At 40.3% G+C, this 19,972-nt stretch overlaps 1 protein-coding gene across 1 annotated transcript; it reads left to right on the forward strand.

Moving 5' to 3' along the window:
- Positions 1 to 740: 740 nt before the first annotated feature.
- Positions 741 to 18,772, forward strand: LOC311073153 (cadherin-like protein 26; the record flags this gene model as incomplete). The annotated part of the gene is made up of 17 exons (XM_084098636.1): positions 741 to 1,400; positions 5,464 to 5,580; positions 5,724 to 5,879; positions 5,974 to 6,118; positions 7,631 to 7,824; positions 7,967 to 8,098; positions 8,225 to 8,407; positions 8,687 to 9,006; positions 9,121 to 9,263; positions 10,028 to 10,252; positions 10,495 to 10,716; positions 15,435 to 15,553; positions 16,337 to 16,456; positions 18,019 to 18,090; positions 18,179 to 18,211; positions 18,303 to 18,383; positions 18,566 to 18,772. The coding sequence occupies 17 exons, from the start codon at positions 741 to 743 to the stop codon at positions 18,770 to 18,772; spliced, it is 3,129 nt and encodes a 1,042-aa protein (XP_083954762.1).
- Positions 18,773 to 19,972: the final 1,200 nt, after the last annotated feature.

A 19,972-nucleotide genomic window follows, 5' to 3' on the forward strand; every position in this document is an offset into this window, starting at 1 on the left:
GGGAGTGGAGCGTACAACCGAGCTGGTGCGACAAAGGTGTTTCTGGCCAGGTATGAGTGAGGATGTGAAACGTTGGTGCCAGCAATGTGAACGATGTACTGTTGCTAAGGATGTCTTCCCTCGAGTGCAGACATATATGGGTCATTTGTTGGCTTCAAGGCCTAATCAAATTCTGGCCATCGACTTCACTTTGATCGAGCCATCCCAGAATGGAATGGAGAATGTTCTCGTGCTGACAGATGTGTTTTCCAAGTACACCCAAGCTGTGCCTACCCGTGACCAGAGAGCATCTACGGTGGCAACGGTTTTGGCGAATGAATGGTTCTACAAGTTTGGAGTTCCTGGTCGCATCCACTCGGACCAGGGGAGGAATTTTGAAAGCACTCTTATCCAACAGTTGTGTGCCTTGTATGGCATTGAACGGAGTCGGACCACCCCAGCCCATCCTACTGGAAATGGCCAATGTGAGCGATTCAATCGCACGCTGCACAATCTGCTGCGTACTCTGCCTTCCTGTAAGAAGAAGAACTGGGCAGCCTATCTCCCTCAAGTGTTTTTTTCGTATAACACTACTCCACACCAGTCTACAGGTGAATCCCCATATTTCTTAATGTTTGGGCAAGACCCACAGTTGCCTGTTGATTTCCTCTTGGGCAGAATTGACTCACGGCAGTGTCCATGATTGGATTAATGATCACCAAGCAAGACTTCAGGTGGCCTTTGATGGAGCTAGAAGTCGCATGAAGGCTGCAGCGGACTGTAGGAAAGAGCGACATGATCGGAGAGTACAGGATGAGCCTTTGAGTCAAGGTCAGCTGGTGTATTTGCGGGACCTTTGTGTGCGAGGCCGGGCAAAGATCCAAGATCGCTGGAGTTCTGTTCCTTATAAAGTGCTGCGAGCCCCGACACCTGGGGGGTCAGTGTATACTATTGCTCCTGTTGAGGATTTGAAGAAAGTTAGACACGTGCACCGTACTCTGCTAAGAGTCCAACCGACCGGCCAGAATGTGGCAGAACCCTTTAATTCTTTCTTTGTCGAGTCTGATCAATCATCGGAGGACTCTGGGGAGGATGATGCACTGGATACCTGGCTGGTGGTGCCGTCAGAGCAAGAAGTCCCTCCCCCGACGACGGTACCCTTCACTGTTCATTCACCCCCACGTGGTGTCCCTCTTCTGCTCCAACCTCTTGAGGGTGCCTCCACATCATCTAGTAGAGTTCTTGAGCCTCCGCTGGTCCATGGTCATTTGCCTAGTGATCCCTCTGTGACCTCTGAAGATACCGCCATTACTGTAGGAGCACCATTACGTCGGACCACCCGAAAAACTGCAGGCTACCATTCCAATGTCCATCATTTGCCAGAGACAATGGGGGGCAGAGGAGGTCTTGTGAATTCTCAAGTAACTGTTAGTAACAATTTTCCCACTCTTTTTAGGCCCTGGAGTTAATATCGTCGGGTCGCCGGATTTAAAACCAGGGGGTAGAATGTGACAGGTGGATAATCTGGAGTGTTTGTTTTGGTTCATTGGAATGGGGTAACTCTTAGTGGTTGCGTATATTTTAATTGGCAAGGTACGCCCACTGGCGTTGAACTGCAGCCTGATAGTGAGAACACCTGTGCGGCACAATTATAGATGGTGCGTTAGGTTCTAGGGCATGATAAAAAGCCTGTTTAAGCGGAGCATTGTGATTCCTCTCTGTGTGGTGCCCAGTAATAGGATACCGGTGTATTTTGCTTTGCATCTTCTGGTGAGTGGTTTGCTTTATTGTCCTTTTCAGTCGCAGATTATTATGATCTAAATATAGCCCATGTTTGTCATCAGGAAGGTGTGTGCGCGAAGTGGCAAGTGCAGGGAGTATAACGTTCACTTTAACTTAATTCCCCTACGAGGTAAGAAACATTATGATCGGTTTCCTCTTCGGGGGTTAACTCAATTGAAAATAATGTAGCCTATTCATGTTTTTATTATAGGTGCGGCCCAGGAGCGCTAGCTGCTGTTCTCTCTTAATACTACTATTGGTGAAATTGATTCGCTGTCCCGTTCGCACGACTGCCGCGGACGTTAGTGCTTTGGACTACGGTTCCGACCGAGCTCGTTGCGAGCTCTGCTCGCATATGAAAGGTCATGCTACTGCGCTCTGGGAGCTGTTATATCCAATTACTATGCTGGTAGCGGAGTCTATTTAGCGCCACTTTAACGATCTTAAATATTAGTTTTAATGAGGAAGTGCAATGTCATTGTGACTGTGTAATTTTCTTTTTCCTTTTTGTTTTGATTGCTGCTTCTGTAAATCTAATTGCCCGTAGCCTACATCCCCACGTGATGCGAAATAGCCTATCATTGTGACTGCTTGCGTACTTGTTTTTTTCTTTTGTTTTCTTGTTTTGATTGTTTGTTTTTGTAAATCTAATTGCCAGTAGCCCATACTGCCCTACAAAGGCAAAAGACCTTAACTCACCAGAGTGTGAAACTGAGAAAAATGACTTTAAAGTTTTTTTGTTGCCCAGCCAATTGTATGATAGGTAGGACACTGAAAATTTGCCAAGTAGTTGTCATAATGAATATATTTATCTACATTAAAAAAAAATTGAGCTCAAACTTGACCTTTGACCCTTATTCGGAAGTTACTGCATTCTGCCTTTGCATAATCTGCAAAACAATAATGGCTCATACAAAGGCAAAGTACCTTAACTTCTAATTTATTGACCATTTTGACTTTTATCACTCTATAAAACATTTCTATGATAACAATGATAGTCTTAAAATAACATTTAGTGAGTTCTGTTTAGAAGGCTTAATATTATATCAATAGAATATTATAAAATAAAAAATAATGAGAAGGCTACTGTACTGGATCGTTTTAAAAACTTTATCAGTGTTCTTAATTTAAGTAAAAACACTAAACACTAAAGAAGAAGTTAAAGTAACCTTTCACAAATATTTCTTACATTTGAAAGATTTGATTTGACACACACACACACACACACACACAGGCGCCTCTGTTTTCTGACGTGCTCTCTGCTTGCCGTTGCGGATTGAGGAACGCGCTGATTAGCCGGTTTCATATGTTGTGTGTGCAAAGATAAGCGCCAGTAAATTTAAAGTAGGCTATATGCTTATAACGGCCCAAAAAACAGGACATTTTCGTCACTTTATAAAAAAATAAAAAAAACAGCCACGATGGCCAGGACAAGACGTGAAACCATGACATGTCCTGGGAAAACAGAACGTTTAGGTCACCCTAATTTTAACTGTTTAACCTGACGTCTGCCTACTAATAGCCTACCCACAGCGACACTTAAAATGTCAACCTCCGGACAACTTGCACTTTGATAGATTAGGTTAGCCAGCCGGCACATGATGGATTTAAACAATGGATTGTCTTCTCCGTGGATGTCGTTTTCCATGGATTTTGAGTTTGACCATGTTAAAAAAAGGTAAGCTGCAATCTAAGTTATATCTGCTGGGTTTGTTTGTTTGCGTGGTAATGTTTTCTCCTCCCCTTACTTATCGTGAGACGTCCCCAACCCACTCGCGTTGTTTTCAATTACATATAGGCATTAACGCTACACCGTAACTTCAGCGCGGCAAAAATTTAACGTTGTTAAAACAAAGGCAGAGTGCCTTAACTCCAACTGTAACTTGATTCCAGCATTCCGGAGTGCAGCGGAACAAAGCTAAAAGACCGTAACTGATGTTAAGGGCTTCTGCCTTTGCTTTCCCTCTGCTTTTGGAAGTTATGACAAAAACAACATCTTATTTTTAGCAGAAAAGAACAAAATTGACTCAAGATATTTTTCCACATTATAAAACTGATGTCCATTGTTCCAAAAATGGCAATAACTAATTTTGACCAAAATTGAAGTTAAGGTCTTTTGCCTTTGCACGGCAGCATACTTAAGGTGAAATTTCATTGTGACTGTTTGTCATTTCTTTTCTTTTTGTTTTCTGGTTTGTTTGCTGTTTATAAATCTAATTGCCAGTTTGCCTCTATTTGACCACCGCAAGAACTGCGATAGTGAAGCTTAACCGAAGGGGGGAGTGTATTTGCCTTCTTTTTGTATTTGTTTATTTTTGGGTGTCACTGGCTTTAAATATTGTTTTCTCACAGGTTTGCTGTGTGGGTTGTCCTTTCTGTGAAAGTGAACTAATTGTGGTCTCTTGTTTAATGTGGGTATCTAATTGGTAAACTGTGAATGAGACCTATTATAGACGTTTTTAATTAAATGATTTTCCTGTGAGCAATAAATATTGTACTTTTGTAAGTCACGTCTCTGTCTTTGATGCAAACCGAACCAGCAGGGTCCTTATTGTTGTAATTCATTTGGTTTAAATTTTATTTTAGTGGTATTTTTTATTATTTACTTTCCTAGGTTGAGAGGTTACCTAGGTGGCGTAGTCGGGGTTAATAATTTAGCCAAAGGTTACACATGCATCTTGAATTGTTTGCTGTTGAATGAACTGATTGTTAAAAGTACTAAACTGAAAGAAGATCATACTGTTGTGTTTTGGTGATTAAACCAAATGTTCTCTTTACATATTACAATAATCTGGTGTTTGAAACTATGGTTATGTGGACTGAAAAGTCTATAACTGTAATGAAAGCATGGGATCAGGTTATGAAAGAATGACCTGCTGTTACAAGTGTTATCAGTTTGGATTTTTGTACTAAGAGTTTTGAAAATGTACACCTTACTTAATAAACCTTACTGAATAAAAAAAACCTGATCAGATTCCAAAAATGAAATCCTTGTAGAGGATTAGATTATATGGCATTTTAAAATACTAGTTACTTTTTTATTGATTTTACCGAATAAACACAGACCGGCCACTAGTCAGGCGAGTATAATTAAATGGACTTTTGAGAGACCGAAAAAAAAATATATAAATAAATAAAAATAAAATATACTTTTTTTAGTTAGTGCTTCATTTTGATCGTTTTAATTTTAAAATGTTTTATTTCTTTTAATTTAACATTTTTAAGATTTGTTTTGTTATTAACTTTTCATCAGTTTACGAACCCCCTGCAGTATCTTCACAAATCTTAGTTTGGGAAACCCTGAAATAATGTAATGTTTAATGCACCTAATGTTGTTGAAAACAGAAAATGTAATAATTTTTCTTTCTCTTTGTATTTTTTTTTTTTTTTTTTTTTAGCAGCATGATAAAGGATTTTACTCAAATCAATGTGATAAACGAGTTAGGTCCAAAGTAATTTAAAAGTAATCAGATTATATTACGTGTAATGTGATAGATTATGTTACTAACTAAAAAACAAATTTCATGTAATTTGTATTCAGTGATGGACTACAATTTGTAAGTAATCTACCCAGCACTGAAGATAATGAAAATATAGGTAAAATAGGACATGTTATGGCCGGAATTCGTGAGATTCACTTATTGACATAACCTTTATAACAACTTTCATAACATTATTTATGACGACTTCTTTTTAACTCAGTTTACCTGGACCGTGTGTGTGTGGGCTGACGGGGGAAGACAGAAGCGCGCATGGATCATTGATTCTTTCACTATTGAGGAAGAAAACCCTGGTCCATTTCCATATATCCTAGGCCAGGTGAGTGGAGTTAGTAAGAGTTACCTGTTTTGTTGTTCAATTCCATTTCATTTTTATAGGGTTTTTCACATTACATATGTGTACAAGTACTGGATTAGCATGATTATGTGAACACTTAAGTGTGCATGTTGTTTGTGTTTCAGATTGGATTGAATGAGACTTATTTAGTCAGATTCCAGCTAAAAGGTCAGGGTGTGGATTTAGAGCCAAAGGGTATTCTCAATATTGATGAACAAGGTAATATTTCAGTATATGGAAAGGTGGACTTTGAAAATAAACAAGGAATTAAAGTTCTCAGAGTAAGTACTCCCTAATAAACAAATCGCATTGAAATTCATGTAAATGCACTGCAAAAAAGGCTTGTATATTGACATGCGCTGGACTCAATTACAGTTGACATTTGAAGCAAAAGACAAATCAAACAATGAAGTGGAGACAAGTCTCGGGGTTCATATCCAGATATTGGACATAAATGATCATGCTCCAAAATTTCAGGAGTCGGTCTATCAAGTGACTGTGGATGAGTCACATTCTCAAGGTAACCCAGTTTAGTTTGCCCTTCACTAATTTATTTATGAAATTGTAAAATTAAATGATTAGTTCACCCACAACATGGCATTTGACATTTTTTTAATGTCGTTGCAGACCACTATATATATTTTCTATTATATATTTTTTATACAATCAAAGTTCAAATTAATTTGAGGCATTGTAACTTATTATTTCAGTTATTACAAGATATGAGAGCAAGATTTTTAATGAATAGCCCCTAAACAACTTATTTTGGTCAGATTCTCACGCCCAGCTATTGTTAAAGATACTTATTATAAATTGTAAAGTTCTATTATAAGTGCAATGACCATGGATATTAAACAGATAGGATTGGATTTTGTAATACAGCAGTAAAAACAGCATACAGGTTTGAAACAACATAAGGGTGAATAAATAAGGACTGGGTGAAATATTCTTAAAGGGATACTTCACCTCTGGGAAGATGAATGTGTATTTAAAATAGGTCATTTAAGTAGAAGAAATGTGAAGAAATTTTTGAATTTGGAGCTTTCTAGACTGAGAAAAGCCAGAAAATGTATTTTTGGCTTATGTGGATGAAAGACAACAACTCCCAGAATGCACTTGCTTCGCTGCCTTAGGAGGCCACGCCTACCGGTAAGAGTGCGCAGTTGAAAACAACAAGGCTAGCCTAAGTAATGAGTTTGCCAGGGATTTCGAGATCGCCCAAAATGTCCGGGATTCGGCTTTTGCGTTCTACAGTCGCCATTCATTCATTATGTTTACTGTGGCGAGCAGGACGAGGCTGACGGCCGCGGGAGAACGGCGCGAGGCCGGTGGCGTCATTACTGAGACGCGCCGGGTCTCGCATCTCTCACGGAGGAGCAGGAATTTTCTTAGCAATGGTAAAACGCACATCAACCGATCACTTGTTTAGCGTTCATGTAAACACTACATTCAGATTCACCAATCGGAATGAATTCAGTTAGATTGAAACAAAAGGTGTGCATGTAAACAATGAATGGCGACCGCAGAAAGCAAAAGCTGAATCCCGTACATTTTGAACGATCTCGCCCGCTGGACAAGTCCGGGAAAAGGAGGATGGTAACCCCTACTTACTCAGCTTTCTCCTACTATTCAGCTTTCTCCACAGAACAAGAGCCTGCTAGCTTAGCTTCCAAAGAAAGACGGCAGACTGTGTGTACATTCTGTGAGTGAGAGCCCTCCCTCTATGGGTGGGTTGAAAACATGCGGAACAACGCCATCTACTGGCTGTAGTCTTTAGCCTCTGGCCAGAAAATCCTCCAATGACGCAAAATGAAGATTTTTGCGTCATCGGAGGATTTTTTCCAGACAAAAAATACATAAATCTCTCGTCTCAGGGGGATATGAGGGTGGAAAGCATGGTAATTCGAAAATACTACAGGTTTTCTACTAATACAAAGCTTAATGCTAAATCCTGAAGTATCCCTTTAAATATTGAATAAATTCTTTGAGGGTGAAGAACTTACTTTACATTCATCTAGCACTTTTTTTCTAGGTGAAACAGTAGTGACAGTACTGGCATCTGATGAAGATGATTCAACAACAAACAATGGAACATTTGATTTAACAATCAAGTCTGTCACACCAACACCAGATAATGTTAAATTTTATATTCAGCAGCAAAAAGACACAAATCAGCTCCAGCAACAATTCGGGGCAATTTATTTTAATGGGTGTTTGAACTATCTGGTAAGAAACTTCAAATTTCATTCATTGGTAATAATATGCAACTTTTGTACCTTTACCTGTTTGGCATGCATTGCTTTATGTGCTTTATAAATATTTCACCATTCCTACACAAGAAATCTTCTACTAAATTAATCTTTTCCAGAAAGCTCAGAAATATACAATCCTGGTTGAAGCAAAGGACAAAGGGGAAAAGATACAATTATCAAGTACAAGTACAGTGATAATCAATATTTTGGACAAAAACAACAATCTTCCAGAGTTCTCTGGCAAAACAGTAGGTTTCATATTGGACTGGAAGTTTCCAAGTTTTGATGCTTGTTATTTTTGTTTTATTTTTTATTTTTTTATGGTAAGCATATTGTTCTATAAAACCCAACCAAATATTTGACTTGTGTTTCAGGGACCTGGGAAGGTCAAGGAGCGAGAAACTGGGGTTGAAGTTCTGCGACTGCAAGTAACAGACAAAGACACCCGTGGTTCAGAAGCCTGGAAAGCCAAATACACTATCCATGGAGATAAAAAAGAGCAGTTCAAAATTGAAACAGACCCTAAAACAAATGAGGGGATTTTAACAGTTGTTAAGGTAGGCATATGATCGACATTTTTATTGTGTGAGTCAGCGTGCCCAAAGGTTGAGTCAGTGTTGCTGGTTTAGGCTGGTTATGATGCTCAAACAAACAGAGAAAATGTTTTGATTGTGCCAGAACCAGTTTGCACTGAAATGCCTTGTCGTTATATTGTTGCCTCTGCTGGGATTGGAGCTATTAAGACATTAAAAAAACATATGAAAATATGTATGCATGCATTCATGTTGACACTTTTCTGAACTCTCTTTATTTTTCATCTCATTCCAAACACCTAGCAAATGGACTACGAGGAGCAAACAAACCAAAATTTATCAATCAGTGTGCAGAACGAACTTCCTTACTTTTCATGTAAGGTCAAAAAGCAAGTAGAGAATGCCAAGTGGGAGGTCGACGTTATACCCCAAAACTCTGGCATGAGTGTTGAAAACCTCTATAATACCATTCCAGTGACCATTTATGTTGAAGATGTCAACGACCCTCCGGTATTTATACCCCCTGTTAAACACGTTCACATAATGGAGAACATAGCAGCAGGAACAAGTCTCACAACCTTCACTGCTAAAGACATGGATGGAAGCCATATAAACACATTTAAGTATGAGAAGCTAATAATATGTGTAAAACTAATGCCACTGTAGTTTATTGGAGGTACAGGATCACATATACTGTAAACACAGGTGAATTCATCTGGTGTTTGTTTGGTTCTCAGATTTGTTAAAGGTGAAGATATTGATGGATGGATAACTGTTGATGCAAAGACTGGACGAGTATCCACGAATAAAATTCTGGACAGAGAGTCGCCGTTTGGGATAAACAGCACCTATAGAGCAACCCTATATGCTGTGGATGATGGTAAGATGATGGTTTTTAAAGAAATTAATACTTTTATTCAGCAAAGATGCATTCAATTGATCCAAAGTGACAGTAAATACATTTTTGTTACAAAAGATATCTATTTCAAATAAATGCTGTTCTTTTGAACTTTTTATAAAATAATCCTGAAAAAGTTATCACTGTTTCCACAAAAATATTAGGCAACATAACGGTTTTCAACATTGATAATAATCATAAATGTTTCATATTAGAATGATTTCTGAAGGATCATGTGACACGGAAGACTGGAGTAATGATGCTGCAATTACAGCTTTGCATCACATGCATAAATTGGAATATTACTGCACAATGCTACTGCATTTACTGTATTTCTGATCGAATAAACGTAGCCTTGGTGAGCATAACAGACTTAAGAGAAATCTGACTGACCACAAATTTTTTAACAGTAGTGTACTTCTAACTATTATAGATATTCTCATATTCTGAAGTATACCTGGACAAAGAAGTTATTTTATTTTATTTACAAACTTATTTACAAATTAAATTACATCCAACATTAACATCTGTTTAGCGGAAAATGCATGAAAAAAATTAGTTAGCCAGTTAGTCTTGTGTAACCAGACTTACGATAATGGCATAAAGTCAGTGTCAGAAATGTTAGGGTGATAAAACTGTCCTCTTATCATAATGAAGAAAGCTAAACTCATGAATGATCATGGATGGCATTATCATGTTTTGTACTCCAAATGAATTTCTGTTTACCCCATGTCTCCGATTGGCAGGTGTCCCACCGCTGACAGGCACTGGAACTCTATTTATTCACCTGAATGATCAAAATGATAATGTACCAATGCTGGAAGTGAACACAGTCAACATGTGCCTGGATACAGAGCCCACAGTGACCAATATCACAGCTGTAGACCTGGACCTTCATCCATACAGTTCACCTTTCCACTATGAGCTTTTAGGAGATGTTAAGGACAAATGGAAAGTTGAACCAACCTATGGTAATGTCACCTTCTACTTCACTCATCCCAGTCCACCCTACACAATTTCTCACTTAATGTCCTATTTCAATCTGGAAAACACATCACAGAAGAAAAATAAGTTATGAACAGTGTAATGTTATGTTACTCTAGGCAAATAATGCCAGAGATCTCTTAGAAAGACAGCACTCTTCCACCACCTCTTTGAGGTTGTGTTTCTGTATCTTTTAGCAGTAATACTAACACATCTTTTTCTCTTGAAGGCACAACGGTGAGTCTTGTAAAAGAACACAGTGTGTATTCAGGTCATCACCTCCTCCAGATCAAAATATCAGACCAGCAGGGATTGTCCTCCATCCAAAACCTGTCGGTCACAGTGTGTAACTGCTCTATCGCTCCCGACTGCCATGTCAGGATGACACGGATGGCTCAAATGGGACCTGCTGCAGCCTGGATCGTTGTTCTTACAGTTCTGATCTTCATAGGTAATGTAGTGATTTACAATGTTTTGATGGTATTAACAGTCCTAATAGATGATGAAGGATTTTGCAAACAGTTTCATAATACTAAAGTCAATCCAACCATTAAAGGTGTGGTAAAACAACAAAAAATTATGTGGAAACCTATTGAAACCGGTTTTTGAATGACATATGCTTTTGAGAATTACATTTTTATTTTATTGTTCCAGACCGCCAAAGATGGTGAATCATAGTGGAAAAGTTTGTGCACTAGCGTACACTTATGAGAATCTCATGTTGATCCAGTTACATGTGACTCTAATCAATGACATACCTGTCACGCTTTGGCTGACGAAGCAGACGGACAAAGCTTGATTCCAAAATATGACAAAGCTTTAATGTACACAGGCAGGTGAACAGGACGCAACAGCGTTTATAACATAGACACAAACAATAACCGACAAGGGACTGAACTGAACGGGGAGAATATAAACACAGGGTAAACGAGGGAACTAACCAGGTGGATGAAGGTTAACTAATCAGGCACTAACAAGAACAGGTGCAGACAAGACAAAACATAATTGTGACATCACGGCCCCCCTTGGAAAGGCACGTCCTCGCGCCGTGATGATGACAGAAGTTGATAGGTGTGTTCAACATCGGCTGCGGGTGGATGTAACCGATCGGCGAAAGTTGCCGCGTACAGGCGGGGAGGAGCTGCAAACGGACAGGTGAAGTCGGACACTTTCTGGTTCCCGTAGTGACCGCTCACGTGGTGTTTGCATACTTTACCACAGCTGAAGTGAAATAAATGCAATATTTGCCAAATACACAGATGTTTCAGAGACATTTTCATTCAATACTTAATGTAATATGTAATACTTAGTTCAACATAAGCCTATAGCTACTATCAATGAAGTGGAGTCAACGTTTTTTAATCAGTTTTATTTTGATAAACACAATACAATATAACATTGCGACTACATGATCATTGTCATGCGGTGAATCCGGCCAATTGTGGAACAGCTGTGTCTTCATCAGAGCTCGTGCAGCCGCTCTTGAGAAGCTGCACTGGCTGAGTTCTCCGGCTACTCTCGAATCGCTCTCGCGGTACTTTGATGGCATATGTCACACCAAGGTGGTGCAGACAGTGAGAGGAGCCAGGGTGGAGTCCATACAGAGGGGGCGGACGGAACCCTGGAGCCGATCGGCGGAGGCGGAACCATGGTGAGAGGTGGAGGAACCGGTGGAATCAAGCAGCTGACGGTCCAAGGCGACACCGTAGAACCGGAAGACGGGAGCTGAGCCACTGACCTGCGGGACTGAGGCGGTGACATGGGGACGGATGACCGGGGTGACGATGTGGTGAGGGAGGCCGGCGGGGAGGTCAGAGGAAGGGAGGAGTCCAGGGGTGCCAAAGAGGTGCAGGTTGAAGGCCGACCTGGAGTGTCAAGCAAGCCCAGCGGAGCATCCGGGCAGACGGACCGCCGAGGCGATGAAGGAGTGGTGGGTCGAGGTGAGGGCGATAGGCTGACTGGACGAGGTGGTGGTTTGGGCCTGGAGGCCCGAGGTGTAGTTGGGGACTCGGCCTCTAACCGAGCTGGTGGCATGGGAGCCCGAGGTGCGGAGGATGAGCTGCACGGAGTGAGCAGTGGTGGCAGAGCCGAGGAGCTACACGACACCAGTGGTGCCAATGGATCCAGGGGGCTGGTCGTGACCAACGATGGAGACGGGAGAAGGACAACAGGCAGTGATACGGGCGGAAGACTTCTGGGCAGGACCAGCGAAGAAGATGAAGTGAGGGTGGGGACTTGGGTGGGAACAGGATCCGCGGACCAAAGGTCTATCAGGTCACAGTCCGCTCCTGGCTCTGCGATGGATTTTCTCACATGCGTCGACTCCGGGGCCCTGTAGTATGCGCCTGGGGCTCATCGGCCGGTGAAGAGAGACTGCTGTTCCGGAGCATCAAGGCCAGGTAACCAAGATAGGGCCTGCTCTGAGGGCAGAGGAGAAGCTGCAGCATGGGTGATTCCATCAAGTTAATTTCTTTGTTGGGTCAGTTATTCTGTTAAGCTTTGGCTGATGAAGCAGACAGACGAATCTTGATTCCAAAATATGACAAAGCTTTAAAGGACACAAGCAGGTGAATAGGACGCAACAGCGTGTATAATATAGACACGAACAATAACCGACAAGGGACTGAACTGAACAGGGAGAATATATAAACAAGGGTAAATGAGGGAACTAACTAGACACAGGTGGATGAAGGTTAACTAATCAGGGACTAACAAGAACAGGTGCAGACAAGACAGAACATAATTGTGACAATACCGGAATCCATATATGCTACCGTTTATCATGGTCTGCTTTGTCATTCTCACAAAATTATCTTGCTCGATTGTGCACAGATTGTTTGGCAATCCCTGCGGGGTTTCATCTGCATGGATTAATCTGACTTGAAGGACATATTGGTTATTCAGGGTCTCTCATCAGGGGAATATCCAACAGTATTAAGGTGAATATTAATAGAACTTATAAGTCAACCAGGGTACTCATTACCATCTTACTGGGTCGCGTGGTGTTTGTATGTGATTTCTAGGCCTAATCTTAAGAACGCTCACTGGTTTACCAGAGTATTGTGTTTGGTTGCGGTGATAACATTTGGACCTCACTGTCAAGTGGTAATTCTTGTTTCTTGTTCCTTCTAATACATGTGTTTATGTATATAAGAGAACTGCCCCTCACCACCGTTGATGCCGCAGGGTCTGTGACAGTCAATTTTTCAGTCTCTCATATACAACATTGGAGGGACATTACAAACTATGTGCGGCTCCTCGATACACTAGAAAACGGTTATTGTCATCAAGTCAGTAACAGACCGCTGTTATGTACATGTATTGGCCCACAGTAGTTTGGGACCTTTGCCAAGCTCTTGCTTCAGATCCACCCCAGGGGCTTCCATTCAAAATACTTTCTTGTTCAGTAACAGGGTGGGAATTTCAGACGAATCCTCAGCCTCAGATGCTTGAACAGTCACCTCAAACATCTACCTTTCTGCATGTTATGTCATGTGACTAAAAATGTAAATGTGGTAGATGTATTGCGTGCTGTTGAACCTGGCATGTGGTTCGCCTTCGTAAACCTAAATGATGCATATTTGCACATCCAGACTACATTCAGACATTCCAGGGCAGAACATACCAATACTGTGTCCTTCCCTTTGGACTTTCTCTCTCCCCATGTGTGATCACACAATGTATTCAGGTGGCATTAGAAGTTACAAATGCAGTGGGACGGCCTGTTGATTCTACACATCGACAAGCAGCCAAAAACAACACACTGCACCTACTGAAGCATGTTGCAGCCTCAGGGCTGAAGATGAATCTGCAGAAAAGCTGTTTGTTCTTCATCAGCCAATGTGTTTTCTGGGTATGCACCTGAATTCAATATCATTGAGGGCAACTCACACAGTGAACAAAAGTTTGTAGCAAGGTTCCAAGTTTCCAGAAACCCTACATCGAATTCCTGTGACTGAACTGCTGCCTCGGCAGTCATTCATCTACTGTGGTTACACCTGCAGCCATTTCAATGCTGGTTAATAGCCAGGTGATTGTCAGCCGTTCACAGTTGCAGTTTATCTGGCATGGTGTGTAGATGAGGCTGCCTCCCACATGCAGAAAAGTGGAAACCACGGATGCTTTTCTGACAGGATGGGGAGAACTGTTGCAGAATTGTGACATACAGGGGAGGTTTAGTTCATGGCTGAGGGTATGTCATATCAATCTGTTTGAGTTATGGGTGATATTTCTTACCCTTCATCTTTTCAGACAGGGACTTGCAGGAGGCAGATACTAGTGAAAACAGACAATACCACATTAGTGTTTCTCATCGATCTTCAGCATTGTTGCTTCTTGCAGACAGACACCTCCTGTCAATTAGAGCAATGCACATTCCTGGTCAGAGAAAGAGTGTGGCGGATTCCCTTTCTCGCCGCAGCCTGAGCTCAGTGGATGGGTGGCTCCACAGACCAGTGGTTTGATCAATTTGGGAGAGATATGGGATGGTGTCAGTGGACCTCTTTGCCAGCAAGACATTAACACATTGTTCCCTTTGGTTGAGCAGAATCAAGTACTTGTTCAAGTACAAGCCCTATCTCACGTGTGGCCAGATCTCCTGCTATATGCTTATCCTCCTCTTCCACCGATCTGGGCGGTCCTGAGACGTGTGCAGGAGAGACAACACAAGCTAATATCCATTTCCGGAGACAGTGAAGTTGTGTGTCTGGACCCTGGAGCTCCAGTACTGACTGAATCAATGCAAGATTCTCTGTATGGTACATAAACACTCAACCTTTCCACTATGACTAACCATTTCTGGCGGTCTTTAACTGTTAATCGAACCACGGTTGCACCAAGGTAAACAGAAATTCTCTTGTTTCATTCATACTGATTAATATCGATATTTTGGGGATATTTAATTTAATTTTATCAATCAATAAATTTACACTAGAAACAACCTTGTTGTGTTATTTTGGTTTAATGCTGTGAAGCTGCTTTGATGCAATCTGTATTGTGAAAAGCGCTATATAAATACACTTGACTTGACTTGACTTGACTTAATATCTGTATAGCACAGTCATAATATGTTTGTATACATTTGGTCCAACGTGTGCTGTAGAAAATGCTACATGGTTTAATAGAAATTCAATAAAAATTGTTAAATGAAGAAATTCTCTCTTTTTTCAGCAATGTGCTTGATGGTCCTTCTGATCTCCTGCAAGGCAGAAAAAAAAATGATTGAAATGGACGATGGCATTGGTTGTCTCATCAAAACAAATACGGAAAATCCAGGAACAGACTGCGTGGTAATTTCATCACACAACCCACAGTAGCGGCCCTTCAGTAATATTTGAATTGGTGCATTTTATTCATTTTTAGGCAACACTTTACAACAAGGTTCTATGTGTCAACATTATGTAATAACATGAAATAATAACAGTTCTTTTACAGCATTTGTTCATTTAATGGTAATTTTTCTTTGCTATTGTTATATACTTTACAATGTATTTTTTCCCTGTGATCAAAGCATCATTACTCCAGTCTTCAGTGGCACATGATCCTTCAGAAATCATTCTAATATGCTGATTTGATTCTCAAGAAACATCAATGCATTGTGAGACATATTTACATTTTATTTATTAATGAAAAGAAAACATTTATTTGAAATAGAAAGATTTTGTAACATTGTAAAGGTCTTTGTCACTTTTGGTCAATTTAATATGTCCTTGCTGAATAAAAGTAGTAATTTCTTTCAAATGACCCCAAAACCTTTGAAAAGTAGATGTACTTGATGTGACATTTTTTTGACCAGATTGAAATGATGCATAGTTCTTGTTATTTGAAGAATATAATTACAGTAAGAATATGATATGTGTAAGAAGCACTGTAAAATAACATTTTACCACATTAACTTTATAGATTTGTAAATGCTGTAAAAACTATTGTTTATAGTACATGCTACCTAATTCATTAACAAATAATAATTAACCAAACCTTATTGTAAAGTGTGAAGTATTGATAAGTGTAACTCATATTTATATAAAACATTAATTGTTGCCTTGAATGATTGTTTTAATTTAAATCATCAGGTTGTCTTCAGAAAGGTTCCTTCCAGTATAGGCATTCAGAAAACAGGTTATTCCAATGTAAATACCAGCTTTAAGTTGTCTACAAATGTAAATTCAAGCCACAAGCTCACATCACGAACTGTGAGTAACAATAAAACTCTTCATGTTTGTCTTTGGGGTTAATTAGAGCATTCTGGGAAATAATCTTTATGTTTCAAAATTATTTCAAACATAAATAATATTGTAACGATCACCAGAACCTCAGCCCTCACCAGAGATGGCCGAGGTTCTGGTATGCCGGCGGCCATCTCTGGTGAGAGAGTAGTCAGGTAACAGGCAGAAGATCGGGGCAGGCAGCAAGAGACAATAATCCAGAGGTAATCCAAGTCAAGACAGGCGGCAAGCAGGCAGAAGTGAGATAACAATCCAAGGTCGGCACCTAGATCAGTAGGATAGGGTAAACGCTCAGAAATTACAGGCCGTGGCAATGCAATACTTCGCAGTGATCTTCTTCTTCTTCTTCTTCTTCTTTTATTGGCGGTTGGCATACCAATTTGGTGCATTACCGCCACCAACTGTTTGGGGTGTGGAGCTTCAATGCGGATTTCTACTAACATGTAATAATAATAATAATAATAAAAATAAAAAAAATAATAATAAAAAAAAAAATATATATATATATATATTCTTGGTTATTCTTAAATTCGATCAAATAGCTCTGTTTCTTTAAGGTATCTCATGATAGCTGGCCATGCTGATGGTTTTGATGTAGAAAAGGAAAGTAAACCCTCTACTGATAAATGTGTGTAACCTAATTCTTTAACTTGTTCTAACAGTATGATTCGTTCTGTTCTGTATGCTTCACATTCTATTAATATATGCTCTACCGTTTCTCTCCTGTCACAATTAATGCATAGTCCTGTTGCGTGTTTCCCTAAACGATTGAGATTATGATTAAGACCTGTGTGTCCAATTCTTAGCCTTGTGATAACAGATTCCCCCCTTCGTTTCCAACCACCCTGCCTCCTTGTTTTCACTTGTTTCTGTATTTTATATAAAAAACGACCTTTTGTCTCCTTTTCCCATTGTTCTTGCCATAACCTATTGATTCTTGTTTTAATGATACATTTAATTTCCATTTTACTCAATGGAACTGTCCATTGTATGTCTGACTTAAGAGTCTTTTTAGCCAAACGATCAGCTTCTTCATTACCCTCTATTTCTACGTGAGATGGGACCCACATAAAACACACTGTAATATTAAGATGTTTTAATCTATATAAACTATGAAAGATTTCGCAGTGATCTTCTGTTTGAGTGTGGTTTATATGGAGTGTCTGAATGAGATGCAGGTGAGTGCGCAATCAGTCCCAGGTATGAAGCATTATGGGAATTGTAGTTTTGTGAAGTGATCAGTCTGGTGTGGAGTGCCCTCTGGTGACTCTCAGAGGCACTCCAGCTGGTGATCGTTACAAATAGCATCTAACATTTCTGGAAATGTTTCTGTATGTTATGTTTATGATTAATTATTCATGAGTAATTCAAACTGAAAAATTAAATGTTTTATTTAAAAAATACAGTTAAAAGCAGTTAAATTTTATTTCTACTCCTTCCAAGTGAAATTCTGCATCCTGTTTTCTATCCTATACAGGAGATGTAACTTTTTTTTTTTTTAAATTATCTTTTTGCTTCAAAATATCCAGGTGATACATAAAACACAGGAGGCTCCAAAGCTAGACTTCCCCGACCAGATGTTCATACGCTCAATAGATAGGGTGAGTATTACAACCACAGCAAGTTTCCAATGTTTTGGTCATTTCATTGGTTTTGTGATGGACTGTTTCTGCTATGTGTGTTTTCTAGAGTTCCACAAGATCATACAGAGCAAATTTCAGAGTAAGAATGAAGTGACAGTAATAATTAATAACATATGCAAACATCAGCTCAGCTCAGCCTCAATTACATCATAATCTGTGTTTTTTTTAAGCAGCGTTCGAGTATCAGATCAAGTGCTTTTTACGGCAATGCGGCTTACCTGAGCAACAACCTTGCTGTTATCATCAATAAGGTGATTTTATGCTTCTTTCAACATAGACTACTAATCAGAGGATTGGACATGATCTACTCATTCTTTATCATTAATCATTTAGAAGCATTTAGAACCTTTAGATCATAAGAAACATGTCCAAATGTTTGACAGGATGGTCAACCATTTTCATTGCTCTTTCCTTCCCCCCTTCTTCTCTATAGAAACTACTTGCTCTCCAAACCCGTGATGAGGAGTTTGTTGTTTATGAGTCGCACTGCTACGCGGATGAAGGACAAACTATGGACAATGCCGAACTGGATGCACTCTCTATTCCAGAGAATGACTTTCATCCAGAGATGCTTATCAATCTGGACAACAGGTTCTGTCAACTAGCAATAATTTCCAGACCTGACCTAATGCAAAGGTAACAGTTATCTCAAGAAATTATCTAATTACAGCATTTAAAGCACTTTTCGCTGACGTGCATTTAAAGCACTTTCGCTGACGTGGCATGATGGCGCCTGTGTTCGGCTTTGCGTCTGCCACCTCTCCGCTGACTCGGTTAATAGTTCTTTGCCTAATGTTATATTATGCCTTTTCAAGCCTGTCAACTAAAAGCTGTGTCTCTGCTGTCATTCAATATGATCGGCACATGCTATTTCGAATTAAGGAGCAAATGAAAGACGTGTGTGTTACCCGGGACAGGTACAGGGAATATTTCCCTCCGCATTTTGAATGCGCCACATCATCACCAGAGTACCTGCTGCTAGTGAAGCGTCGTGGCAGGAGAAGGAAGAGGAGATCGAGGGCTGGTGTACAGTCTAGACAGAGAAAGCAGCGAGGGCAAATATCATGGTTCGGCGGGTCCAGATCTTTCGGAGCTGAGCGGTGCCTTCGTCTGGTTCCAGTCAGTGACCGGGCATTGGAGTCGCACTGTGCGCAACCGGCCTTCGCTTCTCACCCTCTTTTGCACTCTGATCGGATTTTTCCAACCCGGCAAGTCCAGATCCTCGCTCCGCGTGAGCGTGTTCTGCGAACTGTTATGATGAATATTCCCCTGGCTGCGCCGTGGTGCCCCGCTGGTCATCGTACACCTCCAGTCCATTACGCGCTGGAAACACGGTTTGCTTTACTGAATGCCCGCTCCATATCGAACAAGGCACTTTATCTGGGAGACTTGTTCACAAACGCAAATCTTGATTTTATGGCCCTCACTGAGACGTGGCAGCGGGAACTTGAATTTTCTCATTTAAATGAACTGTGTCCTCCGGATTTCTCCGTGTTTGGAACTCCACGGGTTGCTCGGCGAGGAGGCGGCCTCGCGCTCATCCACAGAAACTGTTTTCGCTGTAGGCTTATGAAGCCGGAGCCCTTTAATTCATTCGAGCTGCAAATGACAAAGGTTGGAAATACTGATTTCTTTTATTGTATTTTACTTTACCGACCTCCTGGTCCTGCACGAGAGTTCTTAGAGGAGTTCTCTGAGTTTTTTATCTACTATTATTAAATTAGACAATGTTTTAATTCTTGGTGATTTCAATTTTCACATTGACGACCCCTCTTGTAATATAGCGTCTGAGTTTTTAACACTCACAGACTCTTTTAACTTAAAACAACATGTTTCTGGT

The sequence above is a fragment of the Abramis brama genome, assembly GCF_963993115.1.
Source record: "Abramis brama genome assembly, chromosome: 22".
Lineage (NCBI taxonomy): Eukaryota > Metazoa > Chordata > Actinopteri > Cypriniformes > Leuciscidae > Abramis > Abramis brama.